The sequence below is a fragment of the Oncorhynchus gorbuscha genome, linkage group LG06 (genome assembly GCF_021184085.1).
Source record: "Oncorhynchus gorbuscha isolate QuinsamMale2020 ecotype Even-year linkage group LG06, OgorEven_v1.0, whole genome shotgun sequence".
NCBI classification, from domain to species: domain Eukaryota; kingdom Metazoa; phylum Chordata; class Actinopteri; order Salmoniformes; family Salmonidae; genus Oncorhynchus; species Oncorhynchus gorbuscha.
This window is the reverse complement of record NC_060178.1, coordinates 16,877,497-16,904,276: the sequence shown is the minus strand read 5'-3', so window position 1 is coordinate 16,904,276 and position 26,780 is coordinate 16,877,497. Positions and strand designations below refer to the sequence as shown.

Below are 26,780 nucleotides of genomic sequence, written 5' to 3'. Positions count from 1 at the left end.
TAACTTGCTGTTGCTAGCTAATTTGTCCTGGGATATAAACATTGAGTTGTTATTTTACCTGAAATGCACAAGGACCTCTACTCCAACAATTAATCCACACATAAAACGGCCAACCGAATCGTTTCTAGTTTAATTTATATGACCGGCAAACAGTTCATCTTTCAGTCACCCACGTGGGTATAACCAATGAGGAGATGGCACGTGCTTCTATAAACCAATGAGGAGATGGGAGAGGCAGGACTTTCAGCGCGATCTGCGTCAGAAATAGGAATGAGTTTTATTTTAGCCCTTGGCGTCGCAGACGCTCGTTGGGCGCGCGCGAGCAGTGTGGGTGGAATTATTGAATAACATGGATTTCTAAATTTATTTTGCAAGTTCGCGCATGCGACGTGTCCATTCTGGTCAGCATGTGAGGTTGTGCCCGCTTTAAGTTACAGTTTTAACAGTGGCCAAGTAGGCTACTGTGGCTATTTGATCATAATGTAGGCCTACAGGAGTGGTCTACCATAAAAAACAATAGAGAAAAATACATCCCATAACATTTTAGCATGTAAATAGCTGTTCTTGTTATGCAGGTGAGTGAGGACCCAAAAGCGATATAACGGAAACAGAGTCTTTTAATGTCCAAACAGGGAAAACATAAATCCTCAATCATTACAGGGGAAGTCCAAACAGGGAAAACACAAATCCTCTAGTTTAACAGGAGAGTCCCCCTTCTAGTTGTTGAGGAGAGTTGCAGGGCTAGCGGCAACAGACTGCAGGTCCCTTCGGGTAGGCGCGGCCGTAGCGGACAGAGACACCTGCTCACACGCAGCATCTGATGATAAGGTAAAACACGACAGGACGGAACAAGGACACAGCAAACAAGAATCCGACAAGGACAGAAGCAGAAACAGAGAGAGAAATAGAGACTTAATCAGAGGGCAAAATAGGGGACAGGTGTGAAAGAGTAAACGAGGTCGTTAGGAGAATGAGGAACAGCTGGGAGCAGGAACGATAGAGAGAGAGGAATAGAGAGAGAAAGAAACCTAATAAGACCAGCAGGGGGAAACGAAGAGAAAGCACAGGGACAAGACATGACAATACAATACATGACAGTTCTAACATTCAGCCTACAGTAGCAGCAAATGTGTGGTATTCAATGTAGGCCTACATGAGATTTAAATTTAAAAAACATACAGGGCTTGACATTAAAAACCTCTGGGATATGTGGTACTGTAGCGTCCCACCTGGCAAACATCCAGTGAAAATGCAGAGCGCCAAATTCAAATAAATGACTATAAAAATTTAACTTCCATGAAATTACACATTCAATATACCAAATTAAAGCTACACTTGTTGTGAATCCAGCCAACGTGTCAGATTTTAAAAACACTTTACGGCAAAAGCAAACGATGCTATTATCTGAGGATAGCACCCCAGTAAACAAAGACAGACAAGCATTTTTCAACCCTCCAGGCGCGACACAAAACGCAGAAATAAAGATATAATTCATGACTTACCTTTGACAAGCTTCTTCTATTGGCACTCCAATATGTCCCATAAACAAATGGTCCTTTTGTTTGATTAATTCCATTGATATATATCCAAAATGTCCATTTATTTGGTGCGTTTGATCCAGAAAAACACTGGTTCCAACTCGCTCAACATAACTACAAAAGTTACCTGTAAGCTTTGTCCAAACATTTCAAACTACTTTTGTAATAAAACTTCAGGTATTTTTGTAATGTAAATAATGGATAAAATTGAAGACGGGATGATCTGTGTTCAATACCGGAGGAAAACAAAGTGTAGCTAGCTTTCAGGTCACGCGCCTCTAACAAAGAGTACACTTCCCTCTAGCCTCATTCTGAACAGTGTTACTTCTTCATTTCTCAAACCTCAACCAATTTCTAAAGACTGTTGACCTCCAGTGGAAACGATAGGAATCTGGATTCCCAAGGAAAAGTCCTTGAAACGAGAGTGACCTCAAAAAAAATAATAATATCTGAATGGTTTGTCCTCAGGGTTTTGCCTGCCAAATAAGTTCTGTTATAGTCACAGACATAATTCAAACAGTTTTAGAAACTTCAGAGTGTTTCTATCCAAATCTACTAATATGCATATCTTAGCTTCTGGGCATGAGTGGCAGACAGTTTAATTTGGGCACGCTTTTCATTCCAAATTCCAAATGCTGCACCCTATCTTAGAGAAGTTATTAAGGAGGTGACTGAAGATGTTGTGTTGTTTGATGCAAGAAACCATTTTACAAAATACAATTATTATTATTCTATACCATTATTACAGAGAATCAGACAAATTATGCTACCCTCTGCCTATTGGCTATTTAGCTTATTCAAGATCATCTCAAAATACAACACTGTCACTTTAAGACATAAAAAAAGGTCATTAACTGACCCACTTTTCATAGATAGCTAAAAATGTACACATTTTATGCTCTCATAGGAAGCAACCACTCCCTCATTGTTGACTAGAAATTAGATGTAACTGGGCTAATAACTCACTAACTATATTGAATGGCACAGATAGCAATGGCTATTTGCATATAGGTCTACTGCAGATCTGATTGGTTACGATAAACCGGTCTGTGTAGATTACAGGCCTTGATTGTCAATACAATAGAATCCTACTCTGATGCGCTCTGCCTACAAGAACATCTCTTGTAGTTAGTTTTGCATACTAAATATTGAATAATTTGTTTTGCTTCAGTATGTTACGTTGAAAGTGGCTAATTTTGCATTGATTTGAGCACAATTCCCACAGTAGAGTGAAACGATGATAGTGTTCACTAAAGGGGAAAAACTAGAAAGTTCAATCTTGTGCTCTCTGTGCAGGCTGATATTTCTTCTGTGTGGCAATCCGAGGGAAGCTGCACTCCCACTAATGTGTGCAACTTAGAGGGAACATTGCTCATAAGTAATATTGTGTATTTTCCCTACAGAGTGTTTGACTATCAGCGTGTCCCAGCCTCCGTAATGCCAGTCCCAGTGGAGCCCAGCCCTATGAAACACTCCCGTGATCCCTCTTTCTTCTCCGGCTTGCACCGCTCCAGAGACAGACCACAGGGCAAGAGGAGCACACAGCGCACTGGCTCTTCCAGGGCCAAATGTAAGGGACCTCACACACTGTAACACACACACACTCATGCATGCACACATACACAATCTGTCATACTGTGTGACTTACACACTCTTGCGCACTCTATGCAGTCACACACATTCCCATCTTTACCACACACAGTACCACCCTCACCACACAGTACTACACTCACCACACACAGAAACACCCTCACCACACACAGAAACACCCTCACCACATACAGAAACACCCTCACCACACACAGAAACACCCTCACCACACACAGAAACACCCTCACCACACGCAGAAACACGCTCACCACACACAGACACACCCTCACCACACAGACATGCCCTCACCACATACAGAAACACCCTCACCACACACAGACACACCCTCACCACACTCAGACACACCCTCACCACACTCAGACACACCCTCACCACACAGTCCAACCCTCACCACTCATAGAAACACCTTCACCACACACAGTCCAACCCTCACCACATAAAGTCCCACCCTCACCACGAACAGTCCCACCCATAAAAACAGCTCATTACAGGGAGAATGTAATCTGTGCATGTACAGTGAACATTTTATCTGGAGTGTGTGAGCCTATGAATCCATATGGGAGTGTGTGTATTGTAAACCTGAATGTTCCTCCCTGTGTAATGTCATCCCTACATGGGAAACGGCAGCGCTGGGAGCCCATAGTACAGGGAGAGGCACCAGATGGTCTCTTCATTAAAAGCTCTCTGCTCCTTCCACTACCAAGCCTACCATACCCAGTCTAGCAGCATGCTGCAATTATACCAAGTTAATAGTGCATAACAAATAAGAATTGTTTATACTAGTTTATTACAAGCCTTAATAGTTTTTACTGCTAGCCCATCAGAGGGAAATTAGATTGTAGCTGCAGAGGTCGAACAGCTTTTAACAGCAAAGAGTTTCAGGGTTGTGATATGAATGTTCCAATACAGGCTACTGGAGAGAGATGCTAAGGGAGACGGTGCTTACAGTGATGGCATGAATGACAAGACAAAGTGGATGATAATTAAGGGAGACACGATTGCCGATTACCCAGGCCCGATTGCTTCTGCCAAATGTAAAGCCTGGCCCTGCTCGAAACCAGAAATAACTGTTAGTAAATCTGTTAGCAGCTCCTCTATCGCACACGCTCCCTGCGCGCAGACAGCTCACTCTGCTTATGGCGGCTCTGAGGCGGTAACCATAGCAACGGCTCTGCTTGGGCTACTCTGCTCAATGAAGAGACGTGAGACCAGTGAGCTGTTAGCTACTTTTCAGCACTCTAAACTCCAACATGATTATTTTCTGTGAAATAATCTCTAATGTTTTATATTTGACAAGGTTGAAGCATCTTCTGACACAATGTTATGATCTTATTCAGATATGACTGTACTGCGCAGCAGAGCACGAGCAAATGGCTCAGCTTCAAAATGTTAGTGATACACTATATACACAAAAGTGTGTGGACACACCTTCAAATTAGTGGATTTGGCTATTTCAGCCACACCCTTACTGACTGGTGTATAAAATCTAGCAAACAGTCCTGCAATCTCCATTGACAAACATTGGCAGTAGAATGGCCTTACTGAAAAGCTCAGTGACTTTCAACGTGGCACCATCATAGGATGTCATCTTTCCAACAAGTCCATTCGTCAAATTCCTGCCCTGCTAGAGCTGCCTCGGTCAACTGTAAGTGCTGTTATTGTGAAGTGGAAACGTCTTGGAGTAACAATGGCTCAGTTGTGAAGTGGTATGCCCCACAAGTTTACAGAATGGGACCACGAGTGCTGAAGGGTGTAAAAATTGTCTGTCCTCGGTTGCAACATTCACTACCGAGTTCCAAAATGCCTCTGGAAGCAACGTCGTTACAAGAACTGTTCATCAAGAGCTTCATGAAATCAAATATAGTGCCAACTGTAAAGTTTGGTGGAGGAGGAATAATGGTCTGGGTCTGTTTTTCATGGTTTGGGCTAGGCCCTTTAGTTCCAGTAAAGGGAAATCTTAACGCTAAAGTATAGAATTACATTCTAGACGATTCTGTGCTTCCAACTTTGTGGCAACAGTTTGGGGAAGGACCTTTCCTGTTTCAGCATGACAATGCCCACATAAACAAAGATCGGTGTGGAAGAACTTGACTGGCCTGCACAGAGCCCTGACCTCAACCCCATCGAACACCTTTGGGATGAATTGGAATGGCAACTGCGAGCCAGGCCTAATCGCCCAACATCAGTGCCCATCCTCACTAATGCTCTTGTGGCTGAATGGAAGCAAGTCCCCGCAGCAATGTCCCAACATCTAGTGGAAAGTCTTCCCAGAAGAGTGGAGGCTGTTATAGCTGCAAAGAGGCGACCAACTCCGTATTAATGCCCATGGTTTTGGAATGAGATGTTCGACGAGCATACTTTTGGTCATGTAGTGTATATTTAGTGATACCTGAGCCCTCCTGTACCCTAGTTGTTGATGAAAAAACAGGCCCTAACCCCATGTATAATGTCGGGCGGGTTGGACTAGGGTCGGGGTAGCAGAGCTCTAGTCTGTTTCTACACGATTAAACCCCTCTGGGCCCAATCCTTTTTTAAGACCTACACTCATACATTTATGTCAATTGGAGATTTGTGCGAAAGATGATTAATCCTTATCTCCCTTTCCCTTACTCTCTCCCACTCTCGTTCTGCAGTGAAGATGGCAGAGCTGCTGGCCATAAAGCGGGAGTTGACTCTGATCAAGGTGCAGATTGACGGACTGCTCGACAGCGTGGACAAGATGGACAGACACAGGAAGGACCACTCAGGTAGAGGAGAGCTGGGCTGGAGGCTGGGGAGTTTGTTTCATACTATCTCTTCATTGGAAGCTTAACTTTGAGAATTTCTCAGATTCTTTAGTGCTACATATGATACATTATTTCTAATGCTCTTGATAAGAGCTAACTGGAGGGGAAACATATTATTCATTGATGAGAGTAAAGAAAATCTATTCATCATCAGATTGTTGGCCCATTATGACTCCTATTTATTATCGATTGGGGCATCTTGCATCAGTGAGCACTGCACCCAAAATTTTGTGTACAGGATTGCCAGGTTGACTAATGTGGCGCTATCTGCAACGACAGGAGTGAAAACAAACACTGTTAAAATCAGGGCTATATTTGCCATGGAAAGCTGAGATGCACTGAAAACAGAGCCTACTGTACTATTGCTGACACACTGTCTCTCTGTGTGTGTGTGTGCGTGCATGCGTGCGTCTTTGGTCCAGATTCACCTCCTACCCAGGAAGGCAGTGTGTCGGACTCAGTGAGCAGTCTGGAAGATTCTCCCGTCAGCCTCCCACACAGACAGAGGGAGAGCCCAGAGCCTGGAGAGGCCAGCGATGATGACCAACACCTCCAACACTACCAGCGCCACTGCAGGGTAAACAATACATCATTCTGCCTCCCTCTACTGGAGACACAACACACCTGCACCACCAGTAACTACTTCTGTGTGGGCTGTTTGTCAAAGTTTTCTGAAAGTCAATATCTTAGCATATTAGCTGTCACTGTTGGTTGTCATAGTTATCTAAAAGTGGGTGTCTGTCATTGAAGAAAGAGAGCAAGATATTGGTAGAACAATAATTGATTATTTAGTAGCTTATTGTCATTTTTTGAAAAGAGTAATTATCTGCAATCACAGCCAAGTGTCTGCCTACCTGTCTGACACAATAAGGGTTCTGGTTCTGTTCCACTGTTCATTATCTATGCCAGGCTGTGAGTCCGACATGCACACCGAGTCCGACACACTGCATGTTGGCATGTATTGTCATGAATCTTGTCCCAGAGGCAGCTCTGCAGCCACGAAGTCATAAATCTGATTTTAAACCTAACCTTAACCACACTGCTAACCCTAGCCAAAAAGGGATTTGTTTTTTTTACATGAATTCTGAAGATATAGGCAATATTTACTTTTCAGCAGGCCCATCTAGTGGAAAATCACTCAATGTTGCGTACAGGGCAAGATTCATGACAATTTTATTTATTTATTTTACCAGGCAAGTCAGTTAAGAACAAATTCTTATTTTCAATGAGGGCCTAGGAACAGTGGGTTAACTGCCTTGTTCAGAGGCAGAACGACAGATTTTTACCTTGTCAGCTCGGGGATTTGATCTTGCAACCTTCCGGTTATTAGTCCAACACTCTAACCACTAGGCTACCTGCCGCCAATAAACCTCAACCTGCGGCTGTGTGGGCTGAGCTGTAGGTGGGTTCACCAGGTGAGTCATTGTTTCTCTGACAGTTGAAGGGGGAGGAAGATGGAAGGTATGAATAGAGCAGAAGATTGTTAACCAGACAACCACTGTACTGCATCCCAAATCTGTCTCAATGGCAAGGAGTAATACCACCTCCTAAGGTTGCCAGTCACTCATCCCTCCTAAACTTGGTTATATGCTGACATGACAAACACTGCTATATTTGCTCATCGCCATTTAGAAACCATCACTTTCACCAATCAAAAAGTGATCTCCAAAATTACCACAGCTGGGCATTTGATTAAGTTGATTTTGTTGGTCGATTAAAATATCCTGATTGCGCTGTGACTGTAATTCTCCATCTGTGCATCTCTTTAAAGTCTTCTCTCTGTCTTTTGGTTTCTCAGATAAATAACCATCAATCTGATCTGGAGGATGACATGTGAGGAGATCAGGTGTGTATGGCTAATGAAGGTGATTTGACAGAACTATATCACAAAAAAAGTATTGTTTGCATTGAAATGCTGTGTAATAAGTATAGGTTAAAATATTGTGATATCGAGGTGCTTATGTTGTTGAAAATGGTCTCAAATCATAATGTACATGTTGTACACGTGAATTATTGAATGGTGTAGATGACCAGGTGTCCTTCAGTCTTGGTGATGATGTATTTTTAATTAGGAAAACTTGATGTTGATTTTAAGACCAATGATGGAATGTACAGTACATTAACTTGAAACTGCACTAGCACTGTAGCACTTTTGTACTTTGTAAAGTAATTGAATGATCTTGAGGATTATGTGCTCCTCATAATGTTTAATGTCTGTTTTATGTGGTGAAGCAGAAAACAAATTTCCACATTGAGGGGACCAATAAAGTTTTTTAAATGTAAATTCTCCATCTACTCACTCACTCTAGACTCAAGGACCTCAGTGACAGCAGCACGCAGAGATGGAGGGGGATTGAAGTGAAAGGAGGCGTGTTCATCTCTAATCACAATCAACACGGACACAACACTCAAATAAATATACTGTTCATTACAAAGTAGAGCTGGGGCGATAAACCGGAAATTATCGACAACAACCATACCGATCACTTATCGCAGGCATTTTGCTGATATCGTTCATTACGATAAGTAGCCTATACTAGAGAAATGTGAAGTTTGAAATGAATTAAGTTTGCTAAAATGGGTGATGGTCAATGGGACAATTGATGGCTACAACCATCAAACTAGTAGTAGTAGTTTAAAGGATAATAAAAAAACTGGTGTACATCAATGTTAAAAACGTATCATTCTATTTATCGTAATTGCATCAATTCAGGCAATTTTTCGCGATATGGATTTGGTCCATATCGCACAGCTGTATTACAAAGTTGGATCATCAGTGAATTGTTTTGTTTGATGAATAGGATATATCTCCCTGGTTACCCTGGTTCCTTTATCACAGTCAGATTCTGCTCACCTTCGTGTCTCCATCTCTCCTTTAAAACAGGTTCCTACTGACTTATGGGCTCAACCAAATATGGCAGCTTTAAAAAAAAAGTGTAGTCTTGCGAAAGGGGACTGACAACCAGTGGTGGTTTTAGCTTGTATGGCTCCCTGGGTGAACCCCGCCACCCTTCAGCAAATCCTATATCACACAAATACACAAATAGAATAACACACTTAAAAAGAAGAGAACCGGATTATTACACCATTGCACTTCAAACAAGAAACACACAAATTAAATTGCAAAACTAATTGCATTAGTACTGTACAAAGTTAGAGGTGCGCTATTTGATAGATTCCCCCGCTCCTCCTATCTCCGGCTTCCAGTGGGGAGACCTGACGTCAACCTACCCCGCCCCCTCCCCATCTCGTACATCTGAGTGGGAGACCTTCCCAGGCAGTAGCCTGCATAGCTCACAAACTAGAATCAGGGCGCCCACTCCGACAAGGTTAATTGACCCACAGTCCCACACGGCGACATTATATAATTGACGTGACGAGCAAATGAGCGATAGAAAATCGATCGCGCAAATGTCACCATTCAGATTATTATTTTTTTTCTGTGTAAAATGCTGCCATGTCGTCTATGCCTAAATCCGCCACTGCGGATATGCTTCAGACAGACCGACAACTACAATTTCTCTCAGATTAGAGATAAGGATTTGCAATGCTGTTTGCCACTTACTTTATCCAGTTCGCCACATAATTGGAATGTGTAATAAATCAATTCATATAAAAAGCCATTCAAGATTGAGCAGGCATGGGCCAACAGTATCAGGCATCTACACTACCTGTGCGTTCTCCTAATCTTTCCACATGTGTCTCTACCAATTTCCCAGTGTCCACATTAATAAAGACTGTCAGTGTGATAACAGCTGTCTGCATGATGTTATCACTGGGCTTGTAATCACCATGCCTGTTGTCATTATTTGAAGCTCGCCATGTTTGGAACTAACAAAGTGGTGCCCCTATAGAACCCCAGGGACCAGTGTGCATGGGGTTATGGCTTTGGTGAATTAGTGTTCATTTGACTGATTGAGAAACTTGATTATGAACCTAGAGGAGTCACTGCTGTTGTTTAAGAATGGTTACTGCCCTCCCCTCACTGTCCCCACTGTAGAAGGGAGATATGTACATGTACAGTAGATGTTGAGTACTTATAAACCAAACCACCATGTTTTGTCATTGTCAATGACTCGAGGAGGGATTTGGTTGATTGAGTTATTTTGGGGACCATTACGGCTGGTGTCAAACTTAGGGGGTGCTTCAATGTCACAACTGAACTATTGTTCATTGTAAATAGTCATAACAATTGTCAATAATGCTAACGTTACTGTATAACGTTCTACTCATAGAAATGTATTCTGTTTCTATGGTTTTACTATACCATGGTGATTGTTTGAAAACAACAGTTAAAAAAAGTACATTTCACTTTCTAAGCAGCAAGAAAATGATTCAAGACTGTATTTATGTACTCTGAAAAAAGAAAGAATATTGAAGATATGATGATCCCTTATACAACTTGATGAATTGACTTACAATTGACATTTTTCTTGTTATATTCCCATTCATTCATTATATAAAAGATTTTGCTTTTACTTTGCGTTGTTATATAGTAGGGCTGTCAGAGTTAATCAGTTAACTCAAGTTAACTTTTTATAATTTTAGTGCACTTTTTAAAATCGTGATTAATCGCATTGAAAAAAAAACCCGGAAATATCCAACATACATAAAAACAACAATGTTATGTCAAAACAAGTTGACATTGATTTTGATACCAGTACTTTGGACAAAATCAAGACGCCAATATTCTTTAAATGCTTTTAGTATGAACATTCTTAAAATTACAGCTCAATTTGATCAAATTCTGAATTTGAGGTTGTGATTAATCGCTGCAAATCCTGCTATTAACTCATTTTTAAAAAATCGTTTGACAGCCCTATTATGTTTAATGAAGCCAGGTGGCTCTTTGTGTTGAATAAATACTAAATGTGAACTATACATTGTGATAGTAGGCTTAGTAAATGTACAACTATGTTCATATAACTGAGTGGTTCAGTTCATTTGACCGTACATTAGAGAGTAGCCTAGGCCTAGAAAAGTGGTAGCTTATTGATTTCCATTGTTCTCTGTACCCCACTCACTAATTCACCTGACTTGTATATTCATAAACCAAGTTGTTAACAATTAGCCCAGTGGTTTGGACATTATTATATATATTTTTTATCTGTGGATTATTCCAATTTGATTGTGCATTGTCTCTTATCTTGTTATGGGCAATTAAGTCAGACACACAACCACAATAAACACTTTATCAACCATGTGGCCAAACTTTGTCAATATTGACAAGATTAGGAACAGTAAACTTAGGTTATTTTAGAGATAGGTCTGGTCAACCTTTGGCACCTGACGTTTGTTTGCGCATAGTGAATCCAGAGTGAGTTGTCCTCGCAAAGGATGAAAATGAACGATTACTATTCTGTCTTGTTTGATACAACTGCACTACGAGTGAGTGTTGAGAACCAAATAAACTCTAGTTTCATATAGGCTGTAGAAGTAAAACAACAAGTTATCCGCGTCGAGGAGGACTACACAGCGGTGTCTTCTGTTGTACGTGACAAGGTCCCCTAAATCAAGCTGCAATTCTGCATTGTAACCAGGTAATTACTCATAAAACAGTTTATTAATAACATACAACAATTATTTTTTACGAAGCAACTACAGTATTAATGTAGCCTAATTTGTTTAGCCTATTTATTGTGCCCAAGCAAAACCATTGAGTATAATTAAATCAAATGAGGTCTCAGCAATTGACCGTCTGCATTGTCATAGGCCTATAGCCTACGTACTGATAATTTGGTAAAATCATAAATAAGTATTTGATCATGTAGTGTCTTTGGGTGTCTGGAAAAGTTCTCAACAGTCTGTCAGAACGATTGCTATTGAACGCATGGACAAATATTTTTTTCTCTCAAAGACTAAAATACACATATGAATAGCTTATTCCATTTACACTAAACGGTGCTCTGCTATTCTTTACGTAAAACGGAGGCTTCACTGAAGCAAGTGTGCAAAAGAAACAAAGTGACTTGTAAACACATATAGTGGCAGAGACTATGAAGAATAAACATAGGAAAGTAGGGGTTTCAGCCTGTTAAAAGTTTTATAAACATTCAAATGAAAACCGAAGGTATTGGCTATTCTCCCATTATAAACAATGTATATGAACAAAAAGTAAAGGCAACTAAATAAATATTTGTATTATTATCATCAGAAACTAACACTGAAATATGACTGTAGGACCATCACCATTCCCATGTTGCATCTTTCTCCACAGTCTTCAGAGATGTCTTCCACACTTCCAAACAGCCCCCTGACCACCTATGTGTTGAACACAGGTGACGGAGTCCCAGGGGCAAGAATGGCCCTCAGTCTGCACCGACTGGACTCACTCCTAGTCATCTGGAACCTGGTGACTGTGGGGTAGGGTGAATAGCTAGCTTCCTGATATAATCCTACTAACTAGTGACTGTGGGGTAGGGTGAATAGCTGCCTGATATAATCCTACTAACTAGTGACTGTGGGGTAGGGTGAATAGCTGCCTGAGATAATCCTACTAACTAGTGACTGTGGGGTAGGGTGAAATAGCTTCCTGATATAATCCTACTAACTAGTGACTGTGGGGTAGGGTGAATAGCTGCCTGATATAATCCTACTAACTAGTGACTGTGGGGTAGGGTGAATAGCTGCCTGAGATAATCCTACTAACTAGTGACTGTGGGGTAGGGTGAATAGCTTCCTGATATAATCCTACTAACTAGTGACTGTGGGGTAGGGTGAATAGCTGCCTGATATAATCCTACTAACTAGTGACTGTGGGGTAGGGTGAATAGCTGCCTGATATAATCCTACTAACTAGTGACTGTGGGGTAGGGTGAATAGCTAGCTTCCTGATATAATCCTACTACCTAGTGACTGTGGGGTAGGGTGAATAGCTTCCTGATATAATCCTACTACCTAGTGACTGTGGGGTAGGGTGAATAGCTAGCTTCCTGATATAATCCTACTACCTAGTGACTGTGGGGTAGGGTGAATAGATGCCTGATATAATCCTACTAACTAGTGACTGTGGGGTAGGGTGAATAGCTTCCTGATATAATCCTACTAACTAGTGACTGTGGGGTAGGGTGAATAGCTGCCTGATATAATCCTACTAACTAGTGACTGTGGGGTAGGGTGAATAGCTGCCTGATATAATCCTACTAACTAGTGACTGTGGGGTAGGGTGAATAGCTGCCTGATATAATCCTACTACCTAGTGACTGTGGGGTAGGGTGAATAGCTAGCTTCCTGATATAATCCTACTAACTAGTGACTGTGGGGTAGGGTGAATAGCTTCCTGATATAATCCTACTACCTAGTGACTGTGGGGTAGGGTGAATAGCTTCCTGATATAATCCTACTAACTAGTGACTGTGGAGTAGGGTGAATAGCTAGCTTCCTGATATAATCCTACTAACTAGTGACTGTGGAGTAGGGTGAATAGCTAGCTTCCTGATATAATCCTACTAACTAGTGACTGTGGAGTAGGGTGAATAGCTAGCTTCCTGATATAATCCTACTAACTAGTGACTGTGGAGTAGGGTGAATAGCTAGCTTCCTGATATAATCCTACTACCTAGTGACTGTGGGGTAGGGTGAATAGCTTCCTGATATAATCCTACTAACTAGTGACTGTGGAGTAGGGTGAATAGCTTCCTGATATAATCCTACTAACTAGTGACTGTGGGGTAGGGTGAATAGCTTCCTGATATAATCCTACTACCTAGTGACTGTGGGGTAGGGTGAATAGCTTCCTGATATAATCCTACTAACTAGTGACTGTGGGGTAGGGTGAATAGCTTCCTGATATAATCCTACTACCTAGTGACTGTGGGGTAGGGTGAATAGCTGCCTGATATAATCCTACTAACTAGTGACTGTGGGGTAGGGTGAATAGCTTCCTGATATAATCCTACTACCTAGTGACTGTGGGGTAGGGTGAATAGCTTCCTGATATAATCCTACTAACTAGTGACTGTGGGGTAGATGTCATAAGGTGAATGCACCAATTTGTAGCTCTGGATAATGCCTACTGCTAAATGACTTAAATGTAAAATTAAATGGGTAGGGTGAATAGCTTCCTGATATAATCCTACTACCTAGTGACTGTGGGGTAGGGTGAATAGCTTCCTGATATAATCCTACTACCTAGTGACTGTGGGGTAGGGTGAATAGCTGCCTGATATAATCCTACTACCTAGTGACTGTGGGGTAGGGTGAATAGATGCCTGATATAATCCTACTACCTAGTGACTGTGGGGTAGGGTGAATAGCTAGCTGCCTGATATAATCCTACTACCTGGTGACTGTGGAGTAGGGTGAATAGCTGCCTGATATAATCCTACTACCTAGTGACTGCGGGGTAGGGTGAATAGCTTCCTGATATAATCCTACTACCTAGTGACTGTGGGGTAGGGTGAATAGCTTCCTGATATAATCCTACTAACTAGTGACTGTGGGGTAGGGTGAATAGCTTCCTGATATAATCCTACTAACTAGTGACTGTGGGGTAGGGTGAATAGCTAGCTTCCTGATATAATCCTACTAACTAGTGACTGTGGGGTAGGGTGAACAGCTAGCTGCCTGATATAATCCTACTAACTAGTGACTGTGGGGTAGGGTGAATAGCTGCCTGAGATAATCCTACTAACTAGTGACTGTGGGGTAGGGTGAATAGCAAGCTTCCTGATATAATCCTACTAACTAGTGACTGTGGGGTAGGGTGAATAGCTAGCTGCCTGATATAATCCTACTAACTAGTGACTGTGGGGTAGGGTGAATAGCTTCCTGATATAATCCTACTACCTAGTGACTGTGGGGTAGGGTGAATAGCTTCCTGATATAATCCTACTACCTAGTGACTGTGGGGTAGGGTGAATAGCTTCCTGATATAATCCTACTAACTAGTGACTGTGGGGTAGGGTGAATAGCTGCCTGATATAATCCTACTAACTAGTGACTGTGGGGTAGGGTGAATAGCAAGCTTCCTGATATAATCCTACTAACTAGTGACTGTGGGGTAGGGTGAATAGCTAGCTGCCTGATATAATCCTACTAACTAGTGACTGTGGGGTAGGGTGAATAGCTTCCTGATATAATCCTACTACCTAGTGACTGTGGGGTAGGGTGAATAGCTTCCTGATATAATCCTACTACCTAGTGACTGTGGGGTAGGGTGAATAGCTTCCTGATATAATCCTACTACCTAGTGACTGTGGGGTAGGGTGAATAGCTAGCTTCCTGATATAATCCTACTAACTAGTGACTGTGGGGTAGGGTGAATAGCAAGCTTCCTGATATAATCCTACTAACTAGTGACTGTGGGGTAGGGTGAATAGCTTCCTGATATAATCCTACTAACTAGTGACTGTGGGGTAGGGTGAATAGCTTCCTGATATAATCCTACTACCTGGTGACTGTGGGGTAGGGTGAATAGCAAGCTTCCTGATATAATCCTACTAACTAGTGACTGTGGGGTAGGGTGAATAGCTTCCTGATATAATCCTACTAACTAGTGACTGTGGGGTAGGGTGTATAGCTTCCTGATATAATCCTACTAACTAGTGACTGTGGGGTAGGGTGAATAGCAAGCTTCCTGATATAATCCTACTAACTAGTGACTGTGGGGTAGGGTGAATAGCTTCCTGATATAATCCTACTACCTGGTGACTGTGGGGTAGGGTGAATAGCTAGCTTCCTGATATAATCCTACTAACTAGTGACTGTGGAGTAGGGTGAATAGCTAGCTTCCTGATATAATCCTACTAACTAGTGACTGTGGAGTAGGGTGAATAGCTAGCTTCCTGATATAATCCTACTACCTAGTGACTGTGGGGTAGGGTGAATAGCTTCCTGATATAATCCTACTAACTAGTGACTGTGGAGTAGGGTGAATAGCTTCCTGATATAATCCTACTAACTAGTGACTGTGGGGTAGGGTGAATAGCTTCCTGATATAATCCTACTACCTAGTGACTGTGGGGTAGGGTGAATAGCTTCCTGATATAATCCTACTAACTAGTGACTGTGGGGTAGGGTGAATAGCTTCCTGATATAATCCTACTACCTAGTGACTGTGGGGTAGGGTGAATAGCTTCCTGATATAATCCTACTACCTAGTGACTGTGGGGTAGGGTGAATAGCTAGCTGCCTGATATAATCCTACTACCTGGTGACTGTGGAGTAGGGTGAATAGCTGCCTGATATAATCCTACTACCTAGTGACTGTGGGGTAGGGTGAATAGCTAGCTGCCTGATATAATCCTACTACCTGGTGACTGTGGAGTAGGGTGAATAGCTAGCTTCCTGATATAATCCTACTAACTAGTGACTGTGGGGTAGGGTGAATACCTTCCTGATATAATCCTACTACCTAGTGACTGTGGGGTAGGGTGAATAGCTTCCTGATATAATCCTACTAACTAGTGACTGTGGAGTAGGGTGAATAGCTAGCTTCCTGATATAATCCTACTAACTAGTGACTGTGGAGTAGGGTGAATAGCTAGCTTCCTGATATAATCCTACTAACTAGTGACTGTGGGGTAGGGTGAATAGCTGCCTGATATAATCCTACTAACTAGTGACTGTGGGGTAGGGTGAATAGCTAGCTTCCTGATATAATCCTACTAACTAGTGACTGTGGGGTAGGGTGAATATAGCTTCCTGATATAATCCTACTAACTAGTGACTGTGGGGTAGGGTGAATAGCTTCCTGATATAATCCTACTACCTAGTGACTGTGGGGTAGGGTGAATAGCTTCCTGATATAATCCTACTACCTAGTGACTGTGGGGTAGGGTGAATAGCTTCCTGATATAATCCTACTAACTAGTGACTGTGGGGTAGGGTGAATAGCTGCCTGATATAATCCTACTAACTAGTGACTGTGGGGTAGGGTGAATAGCAAGCTTCCTGATATAATCCTACTAACTAGTGACTGTGGGGTAGGGTGAATAGCTAGCTGCCTGATATAATCCTACTAACTAGTGACTGTGGGGTAGGGTGAATAGCTTCCTGATATAATCCTACTACCTAGTGACTGTGGGGTAGGGTGAATAGCTTCCTGATATAATCCTACTACCTAGTGACTGTGGGGTAGGGTGAATAGCTTCCTGATATAATCCTACTACCTAGTGACTGTGGGGTAGGGTGAATAGCTAGCTGCCTGATATAATCCTACTACCTGGTGACTGTGGAGTAGGGTGAATAGCTGCCTGATATAATCCTACTACCTAGTGACTGTGGGGTAGGGTGAATAGCTAGCTGCCTGATATAATCCTACTACCTGGTGACTGTGGAGTAGGGTGAATAGCTAGCTTCCTGATATAATCCTACTAACTAGTGACTGTGGGGTAGGGTGAATACCTTCCTGATATAATCCTACTACCTAGTGACTGTGGGGTAGGGTGAATAGCTTCCTGATATAATCCTACTAACTAGTGACTGTGGAGTAGGGTGAATAGCTAGCTTCCTGATATAATCCTACTAACTAGTGACTGTGGAGTAGGGTGAATAGCTAGCTTCCTGATATAATCCTACTAACTAGTGACTGTGGGGTAGGGTGAATAGCTGCCTGAGATAATCCTACTAACTAGTGACTGTGGGGTAGGGTGAATAGCAAGCTTCCTGATATAATCCTACTAACTAGTGACTGTGGGGTAGGGTGAATAGCTAGCTGCCTGATATAATCCTACTAACTAGTGACTGTGGGGTAGGGTGAATAGCTTCCTGATATAATCCTACTACCTAGTGACTGTGGGGTAGGGTGAATAGCTTCCTGATATAATCCTACTAACTAGTGACTGTGGGGTAGGGTGAATAGCTGCCTGAGATAATCCTACTAACTAGTGACTGTGGGGTAGGGTGAATAGCAAGCTTCCTGATATAATCCTACTAACTAGTGACTGTGGGGTAGGGTGAATAGCTAGCTGCCTGATATAATCCTACTACCTGGTGACTGTGGAGTAGGGTGAATAGCTGCCTGATATAATCCTACTACCTAGTGACTGTGGGGTAGGGTGAATAGCTAGCTGCCTGATATAATCCTACTACCTGGTGACTGTGGAGTAGGGTGAATAGCTAGCTTCCTGATATAATCCTACTAACTAGTGACTGTGGGGTAGGGTGAATACCTTCCTGATATAATCCTACTACCTAGTGACTGTGGGGTAGGGTGAATAGCTTCCTGATATAATCCTACTAACTAGTGACTGTGGGTAGGGTGAATAGCTAGCTTCCTGATATAATCCTACTAACTAGTGACTGTGGGTAGGGTGAATAGCTAGCTTCCTGATATAATCCTACTAACTAGTGACTGTGGGGTAGGGTGAATAGCTGCCTGATATAATCCTACTAACTAGTGACTGTGGGGTAGGGTGAAATAGCTTCCTGATATAATCCTACTAACTAGTGACTGTGGGGTAGGGTGAATAGCTGCCTGATATAATCCTACTACCTAGTGACTGTGGGGTAGGGTGAATAGCTTCCTGATATAATCCTACTACCTAGTGACTGTGGGGTAGGGTGAATAGCTTCCTGATATAATCCTACTAACTAGTGACTGTGGGGTAGGGTGAATAGCTGCCTGAGATAATCCTACTAACTAGTGACTGTGGGGTAGGGTGAATAGCAAGCTTCCTGATATAATCCTACTAACTAGTGACTGTGGGGTAGGGTGAATAGCTAGCTGCCTGATATAATCCTACTAACTAGTGACTGTGGGGTAGGGTGAATAGCTTCCTGATATAATCCTACTACCTAGTGACTGTGGGGTAGGGTGAATAGCTTCCTGATATAATCCTACTACCTAGTGACTGTGGGGTAGGGTGAATAGCTTCCTGATATAATCCTACTACCTAGTGACTGTGGGGTAGGGTGAATAGCTAGCTGCCTGATATAACCCTACTAACTAGTGACTGTGGGGTAGGGTGAATAGCAAGTTTCCTGATATAATCTTACTAACTAGTGACTGTGGGGTAGGGTGAATAGCTTCCTGATATAATCCTACTAACTAGTGACTGTGGGGTAGGGTGAATAGCTTCCTGATATAATCCTACTACCTGGTGACTGTGGGGTAGGGTGAATAGCAAGCTTCCTGATATAATCCTACTAACTAGTGACTGTGGGGTAGGGTGAATAGCTTCCTGATATAATCCTACTAACTAGTGACTGTGGGGTAGGGTGAATAGCTGCCTGATATAATCCTACTAACTAGTGACTGTGGGGTAGGGTGAATAGCAAGCTTCCTGATATAATCCTACTAACTAGTGACTGTGGGGTAGGGTGAATAGCTTCCTGATATAATCCTACTACCTAGTGACTGTGGGGTAGGGTGAATAGCTAGCTTCCTGATATAATCCTACTAACTAGTGACTGTGGAGTAGGGTGAATAGCTAGCTTCCTGATATAATCCTACTAACTAGTGACTGTGGAGTAGGGTGAATAGCTAGCTTCCTGATATAATCCTACTACCTAGTGACTGTGGGGTAGGGTGAATAGCTTCCTGATATAATCCTACTAACTAGTGACTGTGGAGTAGGGTGAATAGCTTCCTGATATAATCCTACTAACTAGTGACTGTGGGGTAGGGTGAATAGCTTCCTGATATAATCCTACTACCTAGTGACTGTGGGGTAGGGTGAATAGCTTCCTGATATAATCCTACTAACTAGTGACTGTGGGGTAGGGTGAATAGCTTCCTGATATAATCCTACTACCTAGTGACTGTGGGGTAGGGTGAATAGCTTCCTGATATAATCCTACTACCTAGTGACTGTGGGGTAGGGTGAATAGCTAGCTGCCTGATATAATCCTACTACCTGGTGACTGTGGGTAGGGTGAATAGCTTCCTGATATAATCCTACTACCTAGTGACTGTGGGGTAGGGTGAATAGCTTCCTGATATAATCCTACTACCTGGTGACTGTGGAGTAGGGTGAATAGCTAGCTTCCTGATATAATCCTACTAACTAGTGACTGTGGGGTAGGGTGAATACCTTCCTGATATAATCCTACTACCTAGTGACTGTGGGGTAGGGTGAATAGCTTCCTGATATAATCCTACTAACTAGTGACTGTGGAGTAGGGTGAATAGCTAGCTTCCTGATATAATCCTACTAACTAGTGACTGTGGAGTAGGGTGAATAGCTAGCTTCCTGATATAATCCTACTACCTAGTGACTGTGGGGTAGGGTGAATAGCTTCCTGATATAATCCTACTAACTAGTGACTGTGGAGTAGGGTGAATAGCTTCCTGATATAATCCTACTAACTAGTGACTGTGGGGTAGGGTGAATAGCTTCCTGATATAATCCTACTACCTAGTGACTGTGGGGTAGGGTGAATAGCTTCCTGATATAATCCTACTAACTAGTGACTGTGGGGTAGGGTGAATAGCTTCCTGATATAATCCTACTACCTAGTGACTGTGGGGTAGGGTGAATAGCTTCCTGATATAATCCTACTAACTAGTGACTGTGGGGTAGATGGGTGAATAGCGCCTGATATAATCCTACTACCTAAAGTGACTGTGGGTAGGGTGAATAGCTTCCTGATATAATCCTACTACCTAGTGACTGTGGGGTAGGGTGAATAGCTTCCTGATATAATCCTACTAACTAGTGACTGTGGGGTAGGGTGAATAGCTTCCTGATATAATCCTACTAACTAGTGACTGTGGGGTAGGGTGAATAGCTTCCTGATATAATCCTACTACCTAGTGACTGTGGGGTAGGGTGAATAGCTAGCTGCCTGATATAATCCTACTACCTGGTGACTGTGGAGTAGGGTGAATAGCTGCCTGATATAATCCTACTACCTAGTGACTGTGGGGTAGGGTGAATAGCTAGCTGCCTGATATAATCCTACTACCTGGTGACTGTGGAGTAGGGTGAATAGCTAGCTTCCTGATATAATCCTACTAACTAGTGACTGTGGGGTAGGGTGAATAGCTTCCTGATATAATCCTACTACCTAGTGACTGTGGGGTAGGGTGAATAGCTTCCTGATATAATCCTACTAACTAGTGACTGTGGAGTAGGGTGAATAGCTAGCTTCCTGATATAATCCTACTACCTAGTGACTGTGGGGTAGGGTGAATAGCTTCCTGATATAATCCTACTAACTAGTGACTGTGGAGTAGGGTGAATAGCTTCCTGATATAATCCTACTAACTAGTGACTGTGGGGTAGGGTGAATAGCTTCCTGATATAATCCTACTACCTAGTGACTGTGGGGTAGGGTGAATAGCTTCCTGATATAATCCTACTAACTAGTGACTGTGGGGTAGGGTGAATAGCTTCCTGATATAATCCTACTACCTAGTGACTGTGGGGTAGGGTGAATAGCTTCCTGATATAATCCTACTAACTAGTGACTGTGGGGTAGATGTCATAAGGTGAATGCACCAATTTGTAAGTCGCTCTGGATAAGTGCGTCTGCTAAATGACTTAAATGTAAAATTAAATGGGTAGGGTGAATAGCTTCCTGATATAATCCTACTACCTAGTGACTGTGGGGTAGGGTGAATAGCTTCCTGATATAATCCTACTACCTAGTGACTGTGGGGTAGGGTGAATAGCTTCCTGATATAATCCTACTAACTAGTGACTGTGGGGTAGGGTGAATAGCTAGCTGCCTGATATAATCCTACTACCTAGTGACTGTGGGGTAGGGTGAATAGCTTCCTGATATAATCCTACTAACTAGTGACTGTGGGGTAGGGTGAATAGCTAGCTGCCTGATATAATCCTACTACCTAGTGACTGTGGGGTAGGGTGAATAGCTGCCTGATATAATCCTACTACCTAGTGACTGTGGGGTAGGGTGAATAGCTAGCTGCCTGATATAATCCTACTACCTGGTGACTGTGGAGTAGGGTGAATAGCTGCCTGATATAATCCTACTACCTAGTGACTGTGGGGTAGGGTGAATAGCTTCCTGATATAATCCTACTAACTAGTGACTGTGGAGTAGGGTGAATAGCTTCCTGATATAATCCTACTAACTAGTGACTGTGGGGTAGGGTGAATAGCTTCCTGATATAATCCTACTAACTAGTGACTGTGGGGTAGGGTGAATAGCTGCCTGATATAATCCTACTAACTAGTGACTGTGGAGTAGGGTGAATAGCTTCCTGATATAATCCTACTAACTAGTGACTGTGGGGTAGGGTGAATAGCTTCCTGATATAATCCTACTAACTAGTGACTGTGGGGTAGGGTGAATAGCTTCCTGATATAATCCTACTACCTAGTGACTGTGGGGTAGGGTGAGTAGCTTCCTGATATAATCCTACTACCTGGTGACTGTGGGGTAGGGTGAATAGCTTCCTGATATAATCCTACTACCTAGTGACTGTGGGGTAGGGTGAATAGCTTCCTGATATAATCCTACTACCTGGTGACTGTGGGGTAGGGTGAATAGCTTCCTGATATAATCCTACTAACTAGTGACTGTGGGGTAGGGTGAATAGCTTCCTGATATAATCCTACTACCTAGTGACTGTGGGGGTAGGGTGAGTAGCTTCCTGATATAATCCTACTACCTGGTGACTGTGGGGTAGGGTGAATAGCTTCCTGATATAATCCTACTACCTAGTGACTGTGGGGTAGGGTGAATAGCTAGCTGCCTGATATAATCCTACTACCTGGTGACTGTGGAGTAGGGTGAATAGCTGCCTGATATAATCCTACTAACTAGTGACTGTGGGGTAGGGTGAATAGCTAGCTGCCTGATATAATCCTACAACCTAGTGACTGTGGGGTAGGGTGAATAGCTTCCTGATATAATCCTACTACCTAGTGACTGTGGGGTAGGGTGAATAGCTGCCTGATATAATCCTACTAACTAGTGACTGTGGGGTAGGGTGAATAGCTTCCTGATATAATCCTACTACCTAGTGACTGTGGGGTAGGTTGAATAGCTTCCTGATATAATCCTACTACCTATTGACTGTGGGGTAGGGTGAATAGCTGCCTGATATAATCCTACTACCTAGTGACTGTGGGGTAGGGTGAATAGATGCCTGATATAATCCTACTACCTAGTGACTGTGGGGTAGGGTGAATAGCTAGCTGCCTGATATAATCCTACTACCTGGTGACTGTGGGGTAGGGTGAATAGCTGCCTGATATAATCCTACTACCTAGTGACTGTGGGGTAGGGTGAATAGCTTCCTGATATAATCCTACTACCTAGTGACTGTGGGGTAGGGTGAATAGCTGCCTGATATAATCCTACTACCTAGTGACTGTGGGGTAGGGTGAATAGCTTCCTGATATAATCCTACTAACTAGTGACTGTGGGGTAGGGTGAATAGCTTCCTGATATAATCCTACTAACTAGTGACTGTGGGGTAGGGTGAATAGCTTCCTGATATAATCCTACTACCTAGTGACTGTGGGGTAGGGTGAATAGCTTCCTGATATAATCCTACTACCTAGTGACTGTGGGGTAGGGTGAATAGCTGCCTGATATAATCCTACTACCTAGTGACTGTGGGGTAGGGTGAATAGCTTCCTGATATAATCCTACTACCTAGTGACTGTGGGGTAGGGTGAATAGCTGCCTGATATAATCCTACTACCTAGTGACTGTGGGGTAGGGTGAATAGATGCCTGATATAATCCTACTACCTAGTGACTGTGGGGTAGGGTGAATAGATGCCTGATATAATCCTACTACCTAGTGACTGTGGGGTAGGGTGAATAGCTTCCTGATATAATCCTACTACCTGGTGACTGTGGGGTAGGGTGAACAGCTGCCTGATATAGGCCTACTACTGTCTCACTCCTCTGTGTGTTGCATATACCTTTGGGATCTAGTTAGCCTAGCTTTAGGCCTATTTGTGAAATGTTCACTGCTATTATTAATAGTGATCGACTGATAATGCATGGAGATGCACTACCTTTAGACCCTCACAAACCTCTACAGAGGAACCATTAAGAGCATCCTGTTTCCAGAGGGTGGTGCGGTCAGCCCAACGCATGACTAGGGGCACATTGCCTTGCCTCCATGACATCTACAGCACCCTGTGTCACAGGAAGGTCATCAATGACCTCATCAATGACCTGAGCCACGACCTGTTCACCCTTCTACCATCTAGAAGACTGAAAAACATCTCCAAGCCATCAGACAAATAGTCAGCACTAGCTGACCTTCTCCCAATACCCTACCCTGAACCTTAGTCACTGTTCTAGCCACCAACCACCTGGCACTCTACCCCCCCACCATAGAGACTGCTGCCCTATGTACATAGTCACTGAACACTGGTCACTTTAATGTTCACATACTGCTTTACCCACTTCATATGTATACAGACCCCTTCACTTTTTCCACATTTTGTTACGTTACAGCCTTATTCTAAAATTGATTAAAATACGTTGGTTCCTCATCAAGCTACACAATAACAGTTTTGACATTTTTGCAAATATATTGAAAATAAAAAACAAAAATATTACATTTAAATAAGTATTCAGACCCTGTACTCAGTACATTGTTGAAGCACCTTTGGCAGCGATTACAGCCTTGAGACTTCTTGGGTATGACGCTACAAGCTCGGCACATCTGTATTTGTGGAGTTTCTCCCATTCTTCTCTGCCGATCCTCTCAAGCTCTGTCAGGTTGGATGGGGAGCGTCGCTGCACAGCTATTTTCAGGTCTCCCCAGCGATGTTTGATTGGGTTCAAGTCCGGGGTCTGGGTGGGCCACTAGGACATTCAGAGACTTGTCCCGAAGCCAATCCTGCATTGTCTTGGCTGTATGGTTAGGGTCGTTGTCCTGTTGGATGGTGAACCTTAGCACCCAGTCTGAGGTCCTGAGCGCTCTGGAGCAGGTTTTCATAAAGGATCTCTCCCTTGACCCTGACTAGTCTCCCAGTCCCTGCCGCTGAAAAACATTCCCACAGCATCATGCTGCCACCACCATGATTCACCATAGGGATGGTGCTTGGTTTCCTCCAGACGTGACGCTTGGCATTCAAGCCAAAGAGTTCAATATTGGTTTCATCAGACCGGAGAATCTTGTTGGTCATGGTCTGAGAGTCCTTTAGGTGCCTTTTGCCATACTCCAAGTGGGCTGTCATATGCCTTACTGAGGAATGGCTTCTGTCTGGCAACTACCATAAAGGCCTGATTGGTGGAGTGCTGAAGAGATGGTTGTGCATCTGGAAGTTTCTCCCATCTCAACAGAGGAACTCTGAAGCTCTGTCAGAGTGACCATTGGATTCTTGGTCACCTCCCTGACCAATGCCCTTCTCCCCTGATGGCTCAGTTGGCTGGGCGGCCAGCTCTAGGAAGAGTCTTGGTGGGTCCAAAATTCTTCCATTTAAAAATGATGGAGGCCACTGTGTTCTTGGGGATCTTCAATGCTGCATACATGTTTTGGTACTCTCCCCCAGATCTGTGCCTTGACACAATACTGTCTCGAAGCTCAACGGACAATCCCTTCGACCTCATGGCTTGGTATTTGCTCTGACATGCATTGTCACCTGTGGATCCTTATAGACAGGTATGTGGTTTTCCAAATCATGTCCAATCAATTGGATTTACCACAGGTGGACTCCAATCATGTTGTAGAAACATCTCAAGGATGATCAATGGAAACAGGATGCACCTGAGCTCAATTTGGAGTCTCATAGCAAAGGTTCTGAATACTTATGTTTAATACATTTGCAAAAAAAAATAAAACATCTCAAAACCTGTTTTCGCTTTGTTATTATGAGGTATTGTATGTAGATTGATGAGGGGGAAAGTATTTAATCAATTTTAGAATAAGGCGTTACGTAACAAAATGTGGAAAAATTCAAGGGGTCTGAATTACTTTCCAAATGCACTGTATCTACTGTATTCTGGTCAAACAATAATTTTACTGCACCTGCGATAACATCTGCAAAATATGTGTACACGGCCAATAATTGATTTATGCAATTAAAAAGATACAAACATACTAATTTTAGGCCATGTCAATTTTGAAACTTGAATATGTGACAAAAACCCGTGCAGAATCATCAACGTTCTCATTATTTTAGAACCACCGACGAAGATGGTCGCTGTCCTGGACTCATCACTACAAAAGCGTTCACGCCTGGGATGTATAAGATGCGATTTGAGACTGGACAATATTGGGAGAGTTTGGGTCAGAACTCCTTCTACCCATATGTTGAGGTAAGTGGGTATCAGCCATGGACGTATCAATACACCTACTAATACATTTGGCCTAGAGGAATTTCCGGCATTTTTTAAAGATTAAAACCAACAAACCCTTATTATGTTCTGTTTCTTTCTCTTTTTTTTCTTCAACAGATTGTCTTCACTATAACAAACCCCAACGAGAGATTCCACTTGCCCCTGCTCCTGAGCCGCTTCTCCTATAGCACGTACAGGGGAAGTTTAGAGCCATCTCTCGTCTGAGCCTCTGCCCGCACTATACCATGGATGTGGTTAATCGAGCTAAAATGCTTACATGTCCAGTTGATACCTAAGTGGTCGAGTTACTGTAGTTTGAAATAGTTATAATGATGAACTGAAGTCAAATGGCTATCACGTGCTGAATATTTAGCTTTTTGCCTGTTCATCATGAATGTACACATTTTGTAATCTACCTGTCAAATTGCTCATCCATGATGCAATGTGCGTGTGTGTTTCTCAGCCAATCACAGAGCAAGATCGAGCTCCGCAGAAAGACTCAGTCGTCCTATTCGCGCATAAATGAAATAAAGTTAATTCAATCTGTAAACGTGTAATTATTGAACACATATCATCCTTGATATACTGTATTTTAAATATATTTATATTTTACATGCAATTGTTGACCATATCCTAAGAATCAACGGAAAAACATTTCCATTCCAATCCAGATTGTCAGG

The 26,780-nt window shown here is 42.7% G+C and overlaps 1 protein-coding gene across 1 annotated transcript; it reads left to right on the top strand.

Annotated features, from left to right (window-relative positions):
* Nucleotides 1-11,228: 11,228 nt before the first annotated feature.
* Nucleotides 11,229-26,637, top strand: LOC124037030 (5-hydroxyisourate hydrolase-like). The gene is made up of 4 exons (XM_046351652.1): nucleotides 11,229-11,475; nucleotides 12,153-12,298; nucleotides 25,944-26,079; nucleotides 26,218-26,637. The coding sequence occupies exons 2-4, from the start codon at nucleotides 12,162-12,164 to the stop codon at nucleotides 26,323-26,325; spliced, it is 381 nt and encodes a 126-aa protein (XP_046207608.1). The 5' UTR covers nucleotides 11,229-11,475; nucleotides 12,153-12,161; the 3' UTR covers nucleotides 26,326-26,637.
* The last annotated feature ends 143 nt before the right edge of the window (nucleotides 26,638-26,780 follow it).

Coding starts and splice junctions, on each gene's coding strand:
- LOC124037030 (XM_046351652.1), top strand. CDS start 12,162: ATGTCTTCCACACTTCCAAACAGCCCCCTGACCACCTATGTGTTGAAC. Junction 12,299..25,943: donor TGGAACCTGGTGACTGTGGG/GTAGGGTGAATA, acceptor TCATTATTTTAG/AACCACCGACGAAGATGGTC. Junction 26,080..26,217: donor CCTTCTACCCATATGTTGAG/GTAAGTGGGTAT, acceptor TTTCTTCAACAG/ATTGTCTTCACTATAACAAA.